At 35.8% G+C, this 14,282-nt stretch overlaps 1 protein-coding gene across 1 annotated transcript in view; it reads left to right on the top strand.

Moving 5' to 3' along the window:
* DPYD (dihydropyrimidine dehydrogenase) overlaps positions 1-14,282 on the top strand; it is an 806,187-nt gene that overhangs the window by 416,203 nt on the left and 375,702 nt on the right. Inside the window, exon 13 of the mRNA XM_067726990.1 lies at positions 1,457-1,672. Within this exon, the coding sequence (XP_067583091.1) occupies positions 1,457-1,672 (216 nt within the window). The remainder of the gene's footprint in view (positions 1-1,456; positions 1,673-14,282) is intronic.

Below are 14,282 nucleotides of genomic sequence, written 5' to 3'. Positions count from 1 at the left end.
AAAGTCTCTTGCCTCTTCGGAATGTCCAGACTTTTCCCTGGACTCCCTTCCGGCCAGCCGTGGCGCACTAACCCCCTGCAGGCTGTGTTCACACCGCCAACCCCAGTCCTCTCCCTGCGCTCCGACCGAAGCCCGAGCCTCAGCTCGCAGCCCCGCCTGCCCCGGCGGGTGAGCAGACAAGCCTCTTGGGCTGGTGAGTGCCGGTCGGCACCGATCCTCTGTGCGGGAATCTCACCGCTTTGCCCCCTGCACCCCTGTTGCTGTGCTCTCCTCCGCGGTTCTGTTTCCCCCTCCGCCACCTGCTGTCTCCACCCGCAAAGGGGCTTCCTAGTGTGTGGAAACCTTTCCTCCTTTACAGCTCCCTCCCACTGGTGCAGGTCCCGTCCCTATTCTTTTGTCTCTGTTTTTTCTTTTGCCCTACCCAGGTATGTGGGGTGTTTCTTGCCTTTTGGGAGGTGTGAGGCCTTTTACCAGCATTCAGTAGGTATTCTGTAGGAGTTGTTCCACATGTAGATGTATTTCTGATGTATTTGTGGGGAGGAAGGTGATCTCCACATCTTACCCTTCCGCCATCTTGAAGCTCCTCAGAGACAGAGACATTTTACAAACAAAAGACCTGATGAAATGTTCAATAACCTCTGCAATCAGAGAGACAACATTTAGCAAGCACCTACTGTGTTTCAGTGGGCCATGCACTTTGTAAAGGGTTTTTTGATTGAATCTTTCCAGTAATGCAAAGTTGCTTTTAACTGTTCATTTAACAAAGGTAGTTTTACAGTTTTGAGAGATTACAGTTGAAATTTCTATACTGTTTGGTACCTGTTTGGTTTCTGAAGAAAGTCCCCTCATTCACATGAATACATTACCCACTTTCCAAATTAGATGTCTCCCTGTGGCTTTTGATCTCCTGCATTTTCCAGGATCCCTAGGAGGTAGGAAATTAGGCAACCAGCATTCATGCTGCTGTACTGAAAACGGTAAAGAAGAAAAGGAAAGGATGTGTTAGGTGGTTTTCCTAAAATCTCATAAATAGAGTGAGGTTACTGGAAATTGAATTTAGGACTCCTGACTTGCTGTTGCCCTTATCTCTGAGCACTAAAGACATTTCCACAAATTAAGTACAAAAAGGTTGGGCTAATGGGACCAAGGAGATAAATTCTGAAATTACTCCCTTTTGTGTTTGAATCTCAGAATGTTTTAAGTGTAGTTTTATTGTTTATTTAATTGATATTATTTCCATTAGTACTCTCTAAACTACTTTTTAAATTAGAAAAAGATGATATTATATGAATTTGGTTCTCTGCTAACTGACTTTTTTGCTAATTTTCATCACTCCAAACAGACCGATGTAATCTATATTAATTTAAATGCTGTGTTGAAGTGATTTTTGTAAAAGATTATATGGGAAAATCAGATGTGATACAAGAATAATTATTGGCTATTTGTTTTTTCGCAGTCACAATATGGAGCTTCAGTTTCTGCCACGCCTCAACTACCCCTCTTTTATACTCCTATTGATCTGGTGGACATTAGTGTGGAAATGGCTGGATTGAAGTTTACAAATCCTTTTGGTCTTGCCAGTGCAACTCCAACTAGCAGTTCATCAATGATTCGTAGAGCTTTTGAAGCTGGATGGGGCTTTGCTCTGACCAAAACTTTCTCTCTTGATAAGGTAAGAAATTATTTTTGAAGTCATGTTTAAATATCTATCATGTATTTTAATTAGGGCATAAATATTATAATGGAAAGATTTTTCTGACCTATAAATAACTATTATTAAACTACTGGATAAAACCTATTATTACAAATGAGTCTTTAATTTCCTTCTATTCCTTCTGTCCCATGGAGGGGGAATGGCATAGAGTTTTCATTGTGTTTTGTCTAAGAAGCATCAAAAATATAAATACTACAGAGTGTCTATTTCATTTAATAATCACAAACTTACTTATTCTTATGTCGGCATTATTAATTGTTTTGTGATTTCTGGATGTATGTGAATGAGGACATATGCCTCAACTCAAAGTTAGAGAGACAATGAATTTTATTTGCACATAATCCTGGAATCAAAGCCGTGCCAAAAAAAATCACTTATTGTAAATTACTGGTGCTGGGAATAAGATTCTTCTTGAATTTTTAAATACAGAAACCTTTCCCCAAATACAATACCTGAGTTTAATTTGATATTATGACTTTGTACTCACAATGCAAGTGGACATACTTAGTAGAAAATAAACTACATATTAAAGTTCAGATTGATTCTTTAAAGTACAGAAAGCATAGAAGTGTATGTTTTCAAAGTGGAATAATTTATGCAGTAGAGGGTTGCATCCTTACACGGTTTTGGATTAGAAAAAAGCAGCAAAATTTAACATTTTTAGGCCCTTTATTGATAAAATTTTAAATGCTACACCTATCGATATATTTAGTACTTACCAGTAGTTAGTAATAATTAATGTATAAGAATGTGTGTATCTACTGACTGAGAAAAGAGTATCATTATTTAAATCAGCCTTATCCTTAGGCAAAGAAAATAATACGCAAGAAATATGCCCCATTAAGCACATTCTCTTCTTTCACCTCTTACTAGGATCAATAGCTGGCGTTATTATGGCTAAACCATCACAGCTGTTTTATTCTGACAGCTTTACAAGATGCTATGTGTAAGTGTGATCAAGAATATCTAGAGAATCCTCAAAAGTTAGAAAACTAGTGCATGAAAAAAAAGGTTAAATATTTTTATGTTTAAATAGCTAAAGGGAGGTTTCTTCATAAATTGGCTGAATACTTAGAAATACTTTGGTTAAACAAAGTGTAAAAATAAACAACATATTGGATTTAGCTTTAGAATATCATTAATCAATTGTTTACAACCTTGTAGAATACTGACAATACATTTGTTTTTATTTCAATTCTTCCTTAAGAATTACTTGGAAGCTATAATCAAATGTTTAATCGTTGAGAAAAACTGAGTCTCTGATATCACTTAATGACAATTTTAGTTATGCTATTTAAAAAATTTTATATGTAAACAGAAATAGGTGGCTAATCAGGTATAAGGGAAGAATTGTAGGGGAAAAAAAGTGTTTGCTTTGAACTTCCTGTTTGCTTACAAAAATTGAATTCTGATTAATCAGAGACATCTGTCTTTGCTCTGTTGGTGACATGCATTGATTTGTGAAGCTGTCTCTTTCAATAACCTAAGAGCAGTTGCCTTTATTAGGATCACCAGCAGAAATAAATGTGGGAGCTAACTTCCTTCTGAAACTCCAATTTGAATTTAATCTACCAATTCAGAAGTCTGTGATGCTGGTTCAAAAGGAGAGTTATGGACAAATGCAAATTAAAGTTGGCACATAAAATATAATGACGGGGGTTTTAGGAAGCTCCACTTTACTTACTTTGATGGTGCGTACAACAAAATATTTGTGCAAAAACTATTTTAAATGTATCTGTGCAGATTGTAATGACATAAATAACAATGCCACCTTGGGCTTATATAATTCTATTTTCAAAAATGATTTTTTTCCCGTACTTGATTTTGCAAAGTAGTCATTTTGCTTCATAGAGATCTACTTCTTTTCGTTTTGTGTTCTTATATTGTCTCTAATTAGTGATTAAATTTCTGTGAATTTATTATTCTCTTATGAGTTTTGTGCTTTCTTATTGGTGAAATATTGTAGTATAAAACTCAGTATTATAAACACATGTTTTTCACAGCCTCTTACTAAAGACATCTATTAAAGTATTATATGTACTATACATTTGTGTGGCATTATAGCATACCAATTTAGATTAGCCTTATTACAGTTTAGTATGCGATTTCAAGAGTCTACTTAAAATGTATTAAAATTCAGAGTCTTGACATTTGAAATTTGGATGCTCTTAATATGACAAAGGTTATTCTATGCAGTTTTGTTATCATATGAAATATTAATATTTCACAATACAGTTTTGATGAAGTACAATTTGCCGAGCTTGCATATGATAAAGAAATTAAATGCTTGCCAAGGGAGTTCAGTAAAAATTAGAGCCCTGCCTGAACATCTGCTGGAGATTTTATTATCCTATCCTACTGACAGTGTGGCTCCCTCATTGTTTTTCAAGATTGACAGCTGAATATTACACTGCTTTCTGCAGCAAATATGTTTAGGTGAACTTTGTTTCCCTTTTTTTTATTTTTTTGGGGAGTTTGGAACATGCTTTGATTTTCATCCTATATATATATTTTTTATACTCGACATTTGTAGATGCCAGATTGAGGTCTAATATGCTGTAGCAATGAAAGACCATTGACTTACAGTGAAATGCCAGTTGTTATCTCAGTAAACAGAAATATTATTATTCTTTACTGTGCAGTCTGTATAAAAGCTGTATGTGCTTTCTTTAGGGAGGCAAATGATAAGATTTTTAATGTCAAATATAAAAAGATCTATGTTTGCTTTTGTGTTAAATAACATCAAAGGTGGCTTTTATTAACTATATTTTTCCTTCCCAAATCAGACTTTCCTAGAGTGTCCCAAAATACCTAGCTTGCTTTTCTTGAGATTCTGTTTGTGTGTTATAAAGACAATATTTGAAATATCATGATAAAAATATTTAAAATATAAGTATAAATTTTAATATAAATATATATTGAGTTCAAGTTTAAAAAGGTAGGGGAGAAATCAATCTGTCAAGCTTAATTAAAGCTAAAGTGTCCTGACAAACCAGAGTAGTGCTCTGTTTGACTGGGAATATTAGAAATTGTTTAGATTTCACATAAAATAACCTCCTGACCTGTGTTTGCATTATACTGATAAGAAATAGGTAAAACACTTTGTTTTTGCTGATTATATCATAATTTTTTTCTCATAGGTAGCCACATATTATATACTGCAAATATGGAATAACTGTAGGGTGCATATATTTTCATCACTACCCAGATAAACTCAGAAGTGTTTCTAACTATCATAAATCAAATTCAGACCTAAGCAGAAGTTCACTTCATTTATAAGCTATATATAGCTATTACAGTACACTTGTACTTTATTTTTAGTAAGAAAATGTCTTGAATGCATATATTTTGTTTTAATAAGTATCAAATAATTAGGTGTGTAGGTGTACAAATAATGAGTCTCTCTCAACATAAAATACTGAAAACTAGAATCTGAGAAATATTTAAGGGTCTTCATTATTTCTTTGGCATCAAAGTATTGATTGTAACTGTTTGCATAAAATACAATCTTATACCACATAGCACGATGCTTAGTGTATAGGAAGAGTTTGATAAATGTTTCATAGATATTCTTTGGATAAATGAATTAGTAAATGAATACATAGATTTCTTGGCAACAGCATATTGAGTTTATTTTTCTTCCAGCCATATGAACAGACAGTTAACACATAAAAAATGGATTGGTCTGAGTATTGATCTCAATCAAGGGAGAAAAGGCCAATTTAAAATTTTCATATCCCAGGTTGCTTTTATAGTACATGTATACATGTCTAAAAATGAAAATGTCAGTGGAATTTCTAAATGCATGGATTGTATATTAAGATTTAGGTTGTTGACTAAGCCTTTAAAATGCAGAGGATTTTTGAGAAAACGGAATAAGTATTGTACAGTATTAGGACGGGAAATAAAAATTATCTGGCCAAATTATGTGTCAATAGCCCTGACAGAAGAAATGTAGCCTTTAGTGACAGAACATGCTAGATCTTTTAAGGCACTGCAGCCTGTTATAGCTATAGAAAGATCTGTTTTAGAAATGTATTCATTTTAATTTCCCCAAATCGGCCTTCTCATAAGTTGCATCCATATTTTATAGTTCTGCCCTCGGAGACATCATGACATAAATTAGTCTAACTTATTAACATAAATGAATTGTTGATTTTAAAATATGGCGTTCTTTTTCTTTTTCCTTCCAAGTAAATAAATACCGTAGAGGAAGGCTAACAAGTATGGTGAGGCAGTGCCATCTAGGGAAAAGAAATTTGACCTGGGCAACAACAGTCTCTGTCCAAAGTTGCTTCTATATCACTATCTTGAACATGTTGTTTGAAATTGCAGGTCGTTGTTATGATTATTATTTTTACACACATTACTAACTACCATTTATCAATTACTTAGAATGTATAGATATTGCCAAATACTTTTCATAAGTTATCCATTGAATCTTCACAATAAGATAGATAGTATAATATTTTTAGATGAAATACAGCCGACCCTTGAACAACACAGGTGTTAGGAGCACCGACCCCCTGCAAAGTCGAAAATCTGCTTACAACTTTATAGTCAGCCCTCCGTATTTGTGGTTCCACATCTGCATATTGGACCAACCATGGGTCCATACAGTACTGTAGTACGTGATTATTGAAAAAAATCTGCATACAAGTGGACGCAGTTCAAGTCTGCATTGTTCAAGGATCAACTGTAATAGTCTGAGAAAGCTAAATAAGTAGCCCAGGAGTTGGAACAACAATTATTTATTCACTCAGTTATGTACATTGGTAGTTTGGCTGAGCTCATATGGGAAGTTCTTCTGCATCACATGATGTCTGCTGGGCTCATTCATGCATTTGCAGTCAGTTGGAGGGATGCCTGGGGACAGGCAAGATGGCCCCACGCATGTGTCTGGTCAGAGTTGCTGTAATGGCTGAGATGGCCGGGCCCTTCTCTCCATCTCTTCATAATCTCTCTTGCCTCTTGATATCTCAGCATCAAGGAGAGTAACTTGGGCTTGTTCACAAGGTAGCAGTGTTCTAAGAAGGCAAGACTCGAAGCTGCAAGGCCTTGCTGAGACCTCAAAATTCACACACTGTCACTTCCACTGTACTTTCTGTGACAAAGCAAGTTACAAGGTACAATATACATGGCTGTATTCAAGAAGTAGGTAAATACCATCTGCTCATTGATGGGAAGAACAGCAAAGTCATATCACAAAGGGGCATGCATACAGCATGGAAGGATTATTGCAGCTGTCTTTGTAACTTGCCCTCTGGTCACAATAATTCACATCCCTTCCATGTGCAAAATGCATCCACCCCGTTCCAAGACACTCAAAATGTCATCCAATCATGATTTGGGGCTCAATGTCTATGATCTAGTGATCTGTATCAGGTCCTAACCCATATAAGGCTGTTTGGGTTCACCTTCACTTGATCCAGGGTTCTGTGAAATAGAAAGACAAGTTGTCTATCTGCTATACACCCAACATAAAATGATATGGTCATGAGAACCACAGCAGATACTCTCATTCAGGAAGAGAAGAAATGGAAGGAAAATAGCAATCACTTGTCCATTGCAATTTTGAAATTCAGTTGGGCACATGTTGTCAGGGCCCCTTACTTAATTAAGATCCAGTTCTACTCTCTAGTGGTGGTTCCCTAATCCATTGTTCCTATCCACTATTGGCCCTAAGTTCTGGGATCTTGCTTCTGTCCTCTGAGTTTTGTTTTGCTTTGTTTTGTTTAGAAATGACCACTGATGGTCCATGTTGGCAGTGGAGTAGCCTTTTCAGCCTGTTTCTGACCATAGAAAGTTAGGAATCCCTATTTCTCGCTTTATTTTGAATTATCTCTTTTAGTCCTAGGTCATAGTGATGTCACCACAAAACTCTCTTAAAAACTTTTCAGATCTGTTAAGGGCCGACTCCATGCCCCAAAGCTACATCCATAAGTCTTTTTGAGACAGACTTCTCTCCATTTTGAATATGTCTTTCTGCTGTGACACAGTGTCCTAAAGATTCTTAGAATCAATATTGTCTACTTGAAAGAATCTACTAGGACCAGATTGAAATCTTTGTAAAGTCCTAACAGAGTATCATATGGCAATGCTCTTGATGTGATCTTTACCCCAGGGTCATTTCTTACTTGGAAAATCTTTTTCCTTCCAGGAGAGATGAAGTGTGAAGAATAGTTTTATTTTCCAATGTGGCAAGTTCTAGGCTCCTTTTCTTTACTCACTCTAAGTTTGCTAGCAGTCAAATATATCCTTATTTGACTCTTTTCTCTCTTACAGTACCCTACTATACATGGGCAGAAACACTCAACTGACACTCTCAGCATTCTGTCTAGAGATTTTAGTCAGATCCACAAATGCATTATGTACATTTTCTATCTTCTGAATGATCACCAGTGACATTCTTGCCACTTGTTCCGTCACTGCGTAATACAGACCACTCTTTTTTTAAAAATTAATTAATTAATTAATTTTATTTATTTATTTGGCTGCGTTGGGTCTTCGTTGCTGCGCGCGGGCTTTCTCTGCGGCGAGTGGGGGCTGCTCTTTGTTGCGGTGCGCGAGCTTCTCATTGCGGTGGCTTCTCTTTTTTGCTGAGCCCGGGCTCTAGGCACACAGGCATCAGTAGTTGTGGCACGTGGGCTCAGTAGTTGTGGCTCGCGGGCTCTAGAGCGCAGGCTCAGTAGTTGTGGCACACGGGCTTAGTTGCTCCGCGACATGTGGGATCTTCCTGGACCAGGGCTCGAACCCGTGTCCCCTGCATTGGCAGGTGGATTCTTAACCAGTTCACCACCAGGGAAGTCCCAAGGCCACTCTTTCCCAGTCTCCAATAGCATTTTTTACACTGTGTTTTAAGCCTCCACTAACATTCTTCCAGATTACTAACAGACTACTCTTGAGTTTTCAAGAGAGGCCTCTGCCTGCCTCTCAATCTGAGATCTGGTGCTGCATGTTTTTGATTTTAGGCTAGCAGATATTTCTGTATCACTTATCTGTTGCTGTATATCAAAGCACTCCACAATTTAGTGGCTTAAAGCAACAAGTAATCTGCTCTTGATCCTATAGTTTGGTAATCTGGTCAGGGCTCAGTTGGGTAGGCCTTTTTTGCCCCATGTGATGTTACTTATTCTCACTAGTGCATTTGTGGCCAATTGACAGACTGCTTGGTGGCTGGCTTGTCCCTGATGGCTTCATTCACATGCTTCGGTCCTCAGACAAGACCCAGGAGCATGGAAATGGCTCTACTCATCCAAAGCCTTAAATTTACCATGCCAGGTTTTGAACCAAGGTCTATTTGGTCTATTTCAGGCTCTTTCCTCTATATGATGCTGTTTCCTAATTTATCCTCACTGGACCTCATTACTCTATGTCTAAAATGAAGGCAGTTTGACTCCATCAGCGTTTGGAGTTCAGCTGAACAGGTGCACTGAGGGCCTCCCACCCCCTGCTTCAAGCAGAGTGGCACTTGGGATTTTATGTCTATTTTGGTTCTATCTACTATTTCACTGAGAGAGAGAGAGAGAGAGAGAGAGAGAGAGAGAGAGAGAGAGATTTATTAAAAACCTCTGGGAATCCATTGTCATGAAAAGCCAATCTTCCTGTACCATCCTTCTCCAGCCACCCTGGCCATCCTTCTAGTCCTCCAACATGGTAGGCTCCTCCAACTCTTAGGACCATTTTGCTTGTGTTTGCTCTGCCTGGAAGGCTCTGCCCTCAGCTTTTTATACAGCTACTCTTGCTTCCCATTCAGTTTTCACATCAAAAATTCTCTCCTCAGAGAATTCTTCGCTGACCACTCAAAACTCATTCTGTCTGTCCCCCATTTCCCTGGTTGTTTTATCTTCACCGTGCTTGGCACCATATGAAATTACCATGCTCTTAATCATTTATTTATTTACTTGTATATTTTCTGTTTTAGCCATTTGAAGTAAGCTTCATAAGAAGAGAGATGTTATCTTTCTTGTTTGCTACTGTATGCCCAGTGCCAAGAACCATGTCTGGCAGATAGGAAGGATGCAATACATACTTGTTAGATGAATGAATAATTATAGGATTCTAATTTAAACCACAATTCCACATGACAGCTCTTCAGTTACTTGGAGACAGCTCTCATGTCCTATCTGCAAGCCTTGTCTTTTTCCTTTTTAAATAGTCCCATTTTCCTTCCCATAATAAGGTTTGCAGACTTTTCACCGTGTAGGTTGTCGGTTCTCCCATGTGGATTTCCAGAAACTTGTTTCGATCCTCATTATCTTAATTGAGAGGAAGTTGCCTACATTTGCACAAATTGTCAGCACCTATGAACCAGATAAAAATCAGGACTAACATTGTCAGGACTATAAATGCAAAAAATAATATTTAAAGGTGTTAAGAAAAACTTCACAAATATGATACATAATTATATTTTAGAGCCTAAGTAATTCTCTTTGGATTACAATACAGAAAATCACAGTTTACTCTTATAACTTCTTTTGGAAGGCCTTATGAGAAATAAAGGTCTGGATTTTTAAAAGATTATATCAAAACTAATATATTTTATTATTATTGAGCTTCTACATTACTTTATCATGAAAGTCTATGAAACAATTAATGAACAACATTCCATTGCGTTATTTTCACTGCTATAGTTCTGGCTTTAAATTTAGTACATAAATAGGTTTTTTTTTTAATGTGTAGTATTATTCTATTGTATATCTAACTATACATTAACTAAGGACTATAATTATTTAAACACATTCAATATAAGCTTTTCCTCTGAGAAACTTTTTAACATGCTAAAACCATAAGTGATTTCTGTGTAGTAATAGTTTGATTTTCACTGGTTAGGTTCTTTAATTGTTATTTAGATGAACTGTATTCATAATTTTGACTGAATTCATAATTCATAAAATTGACTCACCCTCAGATCATACAGAATGGGTTTTTTTAAAGGCTACAGTTCACATGTAGTAGTCTTAGGGGAGATTTCATCCAAATGTTCACTTCAAGACTGTTTAGCAAGCTCTTCTCTGAAGCAAACTTGATCGCTTCAACAACAAAAGAATGTGTGTGTGTGCTCGCATACCCATTTGTGTGTACACTTGCAATAATGAAGCTAAGTCTTGCAAGTTAGAATCCAATAAAAATACTCCCTACCTCTCCCCAAAGTTCTAAATGAATAATTTTCAAGCACGCCATGTATGCCAGGCTTAGTTTGTTCAGTAAAATGTAGATTATGATGTTTCCAAACAGGTTGACGTACTTCTAATATTAAACATAAATCTTTTAATTGTAACCAAAGTAGCATTTTTAACCAAGTATATTATTAAAGTTATTTAAATTGTTCTCAAATTTTTTTGCCTTCTATTTCACAATTTGGGCTAGTCGACTATGAAGGAGACCAATCAATTTTCCAATATAATTACGTCTTCACCTCTTTTCCATTTCAGGCTGCGATTTCACACTTGCTAATTAGTTAATCATTTTGGTAGAGTGGACAAGGTGAGACTCAAATAGGCTTTTTAATAATATAAATTGATGTGTACAATTTTGATCTGGGTTAGCTGGTAGCAAAACCTAGCTTGTAGTGGAAAATACCTCTCATTCAGCTCCTTTTTTCTTAAGCAACTAGTGCCAAGGTTAATGGAAAAGTCTCATAATTATGGCTAATGGGAATTTCCTTAGAGTATAGTCCTGCCGTTGGGAAACTGATTTTCCAGTCTCACTTAATTTTTTTGCAGATTTTAAATTTAACTAGTTGAAAAGTATCCATATTCTGGGAATGTTTGAATGATGCAGTCTTGGTTGAAATTAAGATGACTTGAATTCCATAATACCATCCTTGGCTTTGTATTTTCTTTATTGATTTTTAACAAGATTCTAGTCATACTACATAAAGATAGTCTTTAACCTTCATTAAAAAAAAACTTTAAATATAAAACCCAGTGATTAGCTCACTGTCAAATTTTTATTAAAGATATACCTACATTGGCTATTTTGTTATAAGAATTTATTCAGTTTTAAATTGCAGTTCTATTTGTGTTCCTTTTTCTTACGTGACTTGCGATGAGCTTCATGTTCAATATTCGTCACTTCACATTCACCACTATTTCTGAAATAAGGTGTCACTAGATGCTTAAGGAAGTAACTGTTTTTTTAGAGAAACATTCAGCCAAACTTTCTTTTCATATATCAGTTACCTTTACTTACCCGACTTCCCCATCTGCTTCTTTCATTTCAGCTAAATCCCTGCCCTTTTCATCCTGCTCTGCTTATTCATTTGCATGTTTTCCCACAATATCCCATATGTTTGGAACAATTTATCATTAGCTTCTGCCAAATTCACTCTATATTAAAGTTAAAATTTATCTAAAAGTGTCATAAGTGTCACTTTTAGGTATACTGACTAGACTGGATGTATTTTGAGAACTGTTGTTGTCTTTATATACACTTTTTTTTCTCATCGACTCAAACATTTGTTAGGCACTGACCATTCATATGGTGTGCATGTGTGTGTGTGTATGTGTATAAATGGTTTTTGCTCTACAAGATTTAAACTCGTTCAGAATATACAACAAAAAGATGCAGGAAGACCGACTAAATGTTGACATAAGGCAGCAGAGATTCTTAGACCAAAAATGTTACTTTAAAAGCAGTATTTTCCTCAGTTTTTTAAAAAGAAAAATGACTTCACATTTGAGCTGTATCTTTATTCTAGGCAGAAAGGATAGCACACGGACATCCATGGTCTTGAGAGTGCCAAGCGTATTTAAGATTCAGCAGCTGAATCTTAAGTAAGATTCAGCATAATGCATCACAGGGTGGTATAAGTATCTGTGGTGACTATGGGAAAGGCCTGTTAGGCTGGGAATTTAAATGTGATTTTATAGACAACAGGGAACTAAAGAGGTTTTAAGTAGAGGAATTACACAATTCAATTTGGAAGTCACTATTAATCATGATGTAACTCCCATTCACCATTTCAGTAATGACTTCCACTTGCCCCCAACACAGTCTCTTTTTTCTGATTAATCCAGTCTAATCATGAGGCTTATGTTTGTATCATCTATACCTTATACTTATAATATACATCTATACTTCTCTAAACCTTCGGTAAAGCAGGACCAAAATATGTTTTCCCCTCTTTATGGTATTCTAGTGAAGATCAGTTTGAATTAAAAAAAAAAAAATTGTAAAAATGATTTTCTAACATGTGAAATACCGTATCAGTAGAGTTGTCATTATTGTTACCACAATCTGCATGCCAAACTAAAACATTAATAGTTATGTAATCATTTTTTAAAGCATAGAAAATCACTATATTTTTGCCCTTCTCATTTAAGGTCTTATCTCCACTAGTACCACCCACATCTAAGCCACCGTCATTTCTCAATGAATACTACGCCAGCCTCCACACCACAGTCTAAGTGATCTCTTACAACCTAAGTCATATCATGCCCCTCCTTTGCTTAAAACATTCTAACGGCTTTCCATAGCCCGTAAACTAAGATCCAAAATTCTTGTACAAATCGCTTTATCATATAGCTCCTGTCTGTCTCTCAGACCTCATCTCATTCTACTTGTACCAGTTAAGCTACAGCCACAATGGCCTTTTCTAGTTTTCTCCAATGAGCCAACCTCATTGTCACCTGTTGCCTTTCACTAATTGTTCTTCTTGCCTAGAATTTTTGGGCCCTTACATTCAAAAAGAAGAAAAAAAAAATCATTGCTAATGGGAAAGTGTAAATAATATAGGAAAAAATCTATTGTAATAAGTACTTTATGTTTATTGCAGTTTATCAGATAACAGAAAATATAGATGACAACTGACCAATTAAACTGTGAAGGAATGGTCACATATTCTTATTTTCTGTTCCTTTCAAATAGCAGAAGATTTGTGACTTTTAAATCATTCAATAAAATTCCTCTTTAATATTTCTGAAAAACAAAAGAGATAAGGAATTGTTCTTTCTTATAGCTGTTGGAATCTCATTAGTTGCCAATCAAAAAATCCCCCCAAAAAGGAAAGGATTTTATCAGAATCAGAAATTGCACTGCAAAGAGCAGTGGATGTTATGTAACACACACACGGGCTCAGAGAAAAACATTTTTAAAAACGCTTTTTCATCTAAACTTAATAAGTACTAATGTAAATGTTAAAACACCAAGCTGTGATTCCTGATTTCTGAACCTGTTTATAATTCACTGAAAACTAGAAAATGCTTCCCAACTCTAGAATGCCTTCCATCAGTGTGTATGGGGTTTGTGTCTATAACTGCTATTAACATTAATAGGATTTAATCGAGTAGTTCTCTTACACGCAGGTCAGAAAATTCACTCAAATTATTATAGGCATAGTCAATCACATGGAGCATAATTCATAGTACATGTAATTTGCAGTGTTTCACATTAAAACATGAAATAAAACATATTAAGAAGTTGCCGCTATAGCCATTTTTGGAGCAAGTACTTAAAGTATATTTAATATTGAACTTTCAGTATTAAATAAAAGACAAGTTTATAAGCAGTTCAATAATTGGACAGACTACATATTGATTTTTTCCTTTGTTGTATAATATTGCCC

The sequence above is a fragment of the Pseudorca crassidens genome, chromosome 2 (genome assembly GCF_039906515.1).
Source record: "Pseudorca crassidens isolate mPseCra1 chromosome 2, mPseCra1.hap1, whole genome shotgun sequence".
Lineage (NCBI taxonomy): Eukaryota > Metazoa > Chordata > Mammalia > Artiodactyla > Delphinidae > Pseudorca > Pseudorca crassidens.
Note: the sequence above shows the minus strand (reverse complement) of the source record. Positions and strands in the feature narration are given on the sequence as shown.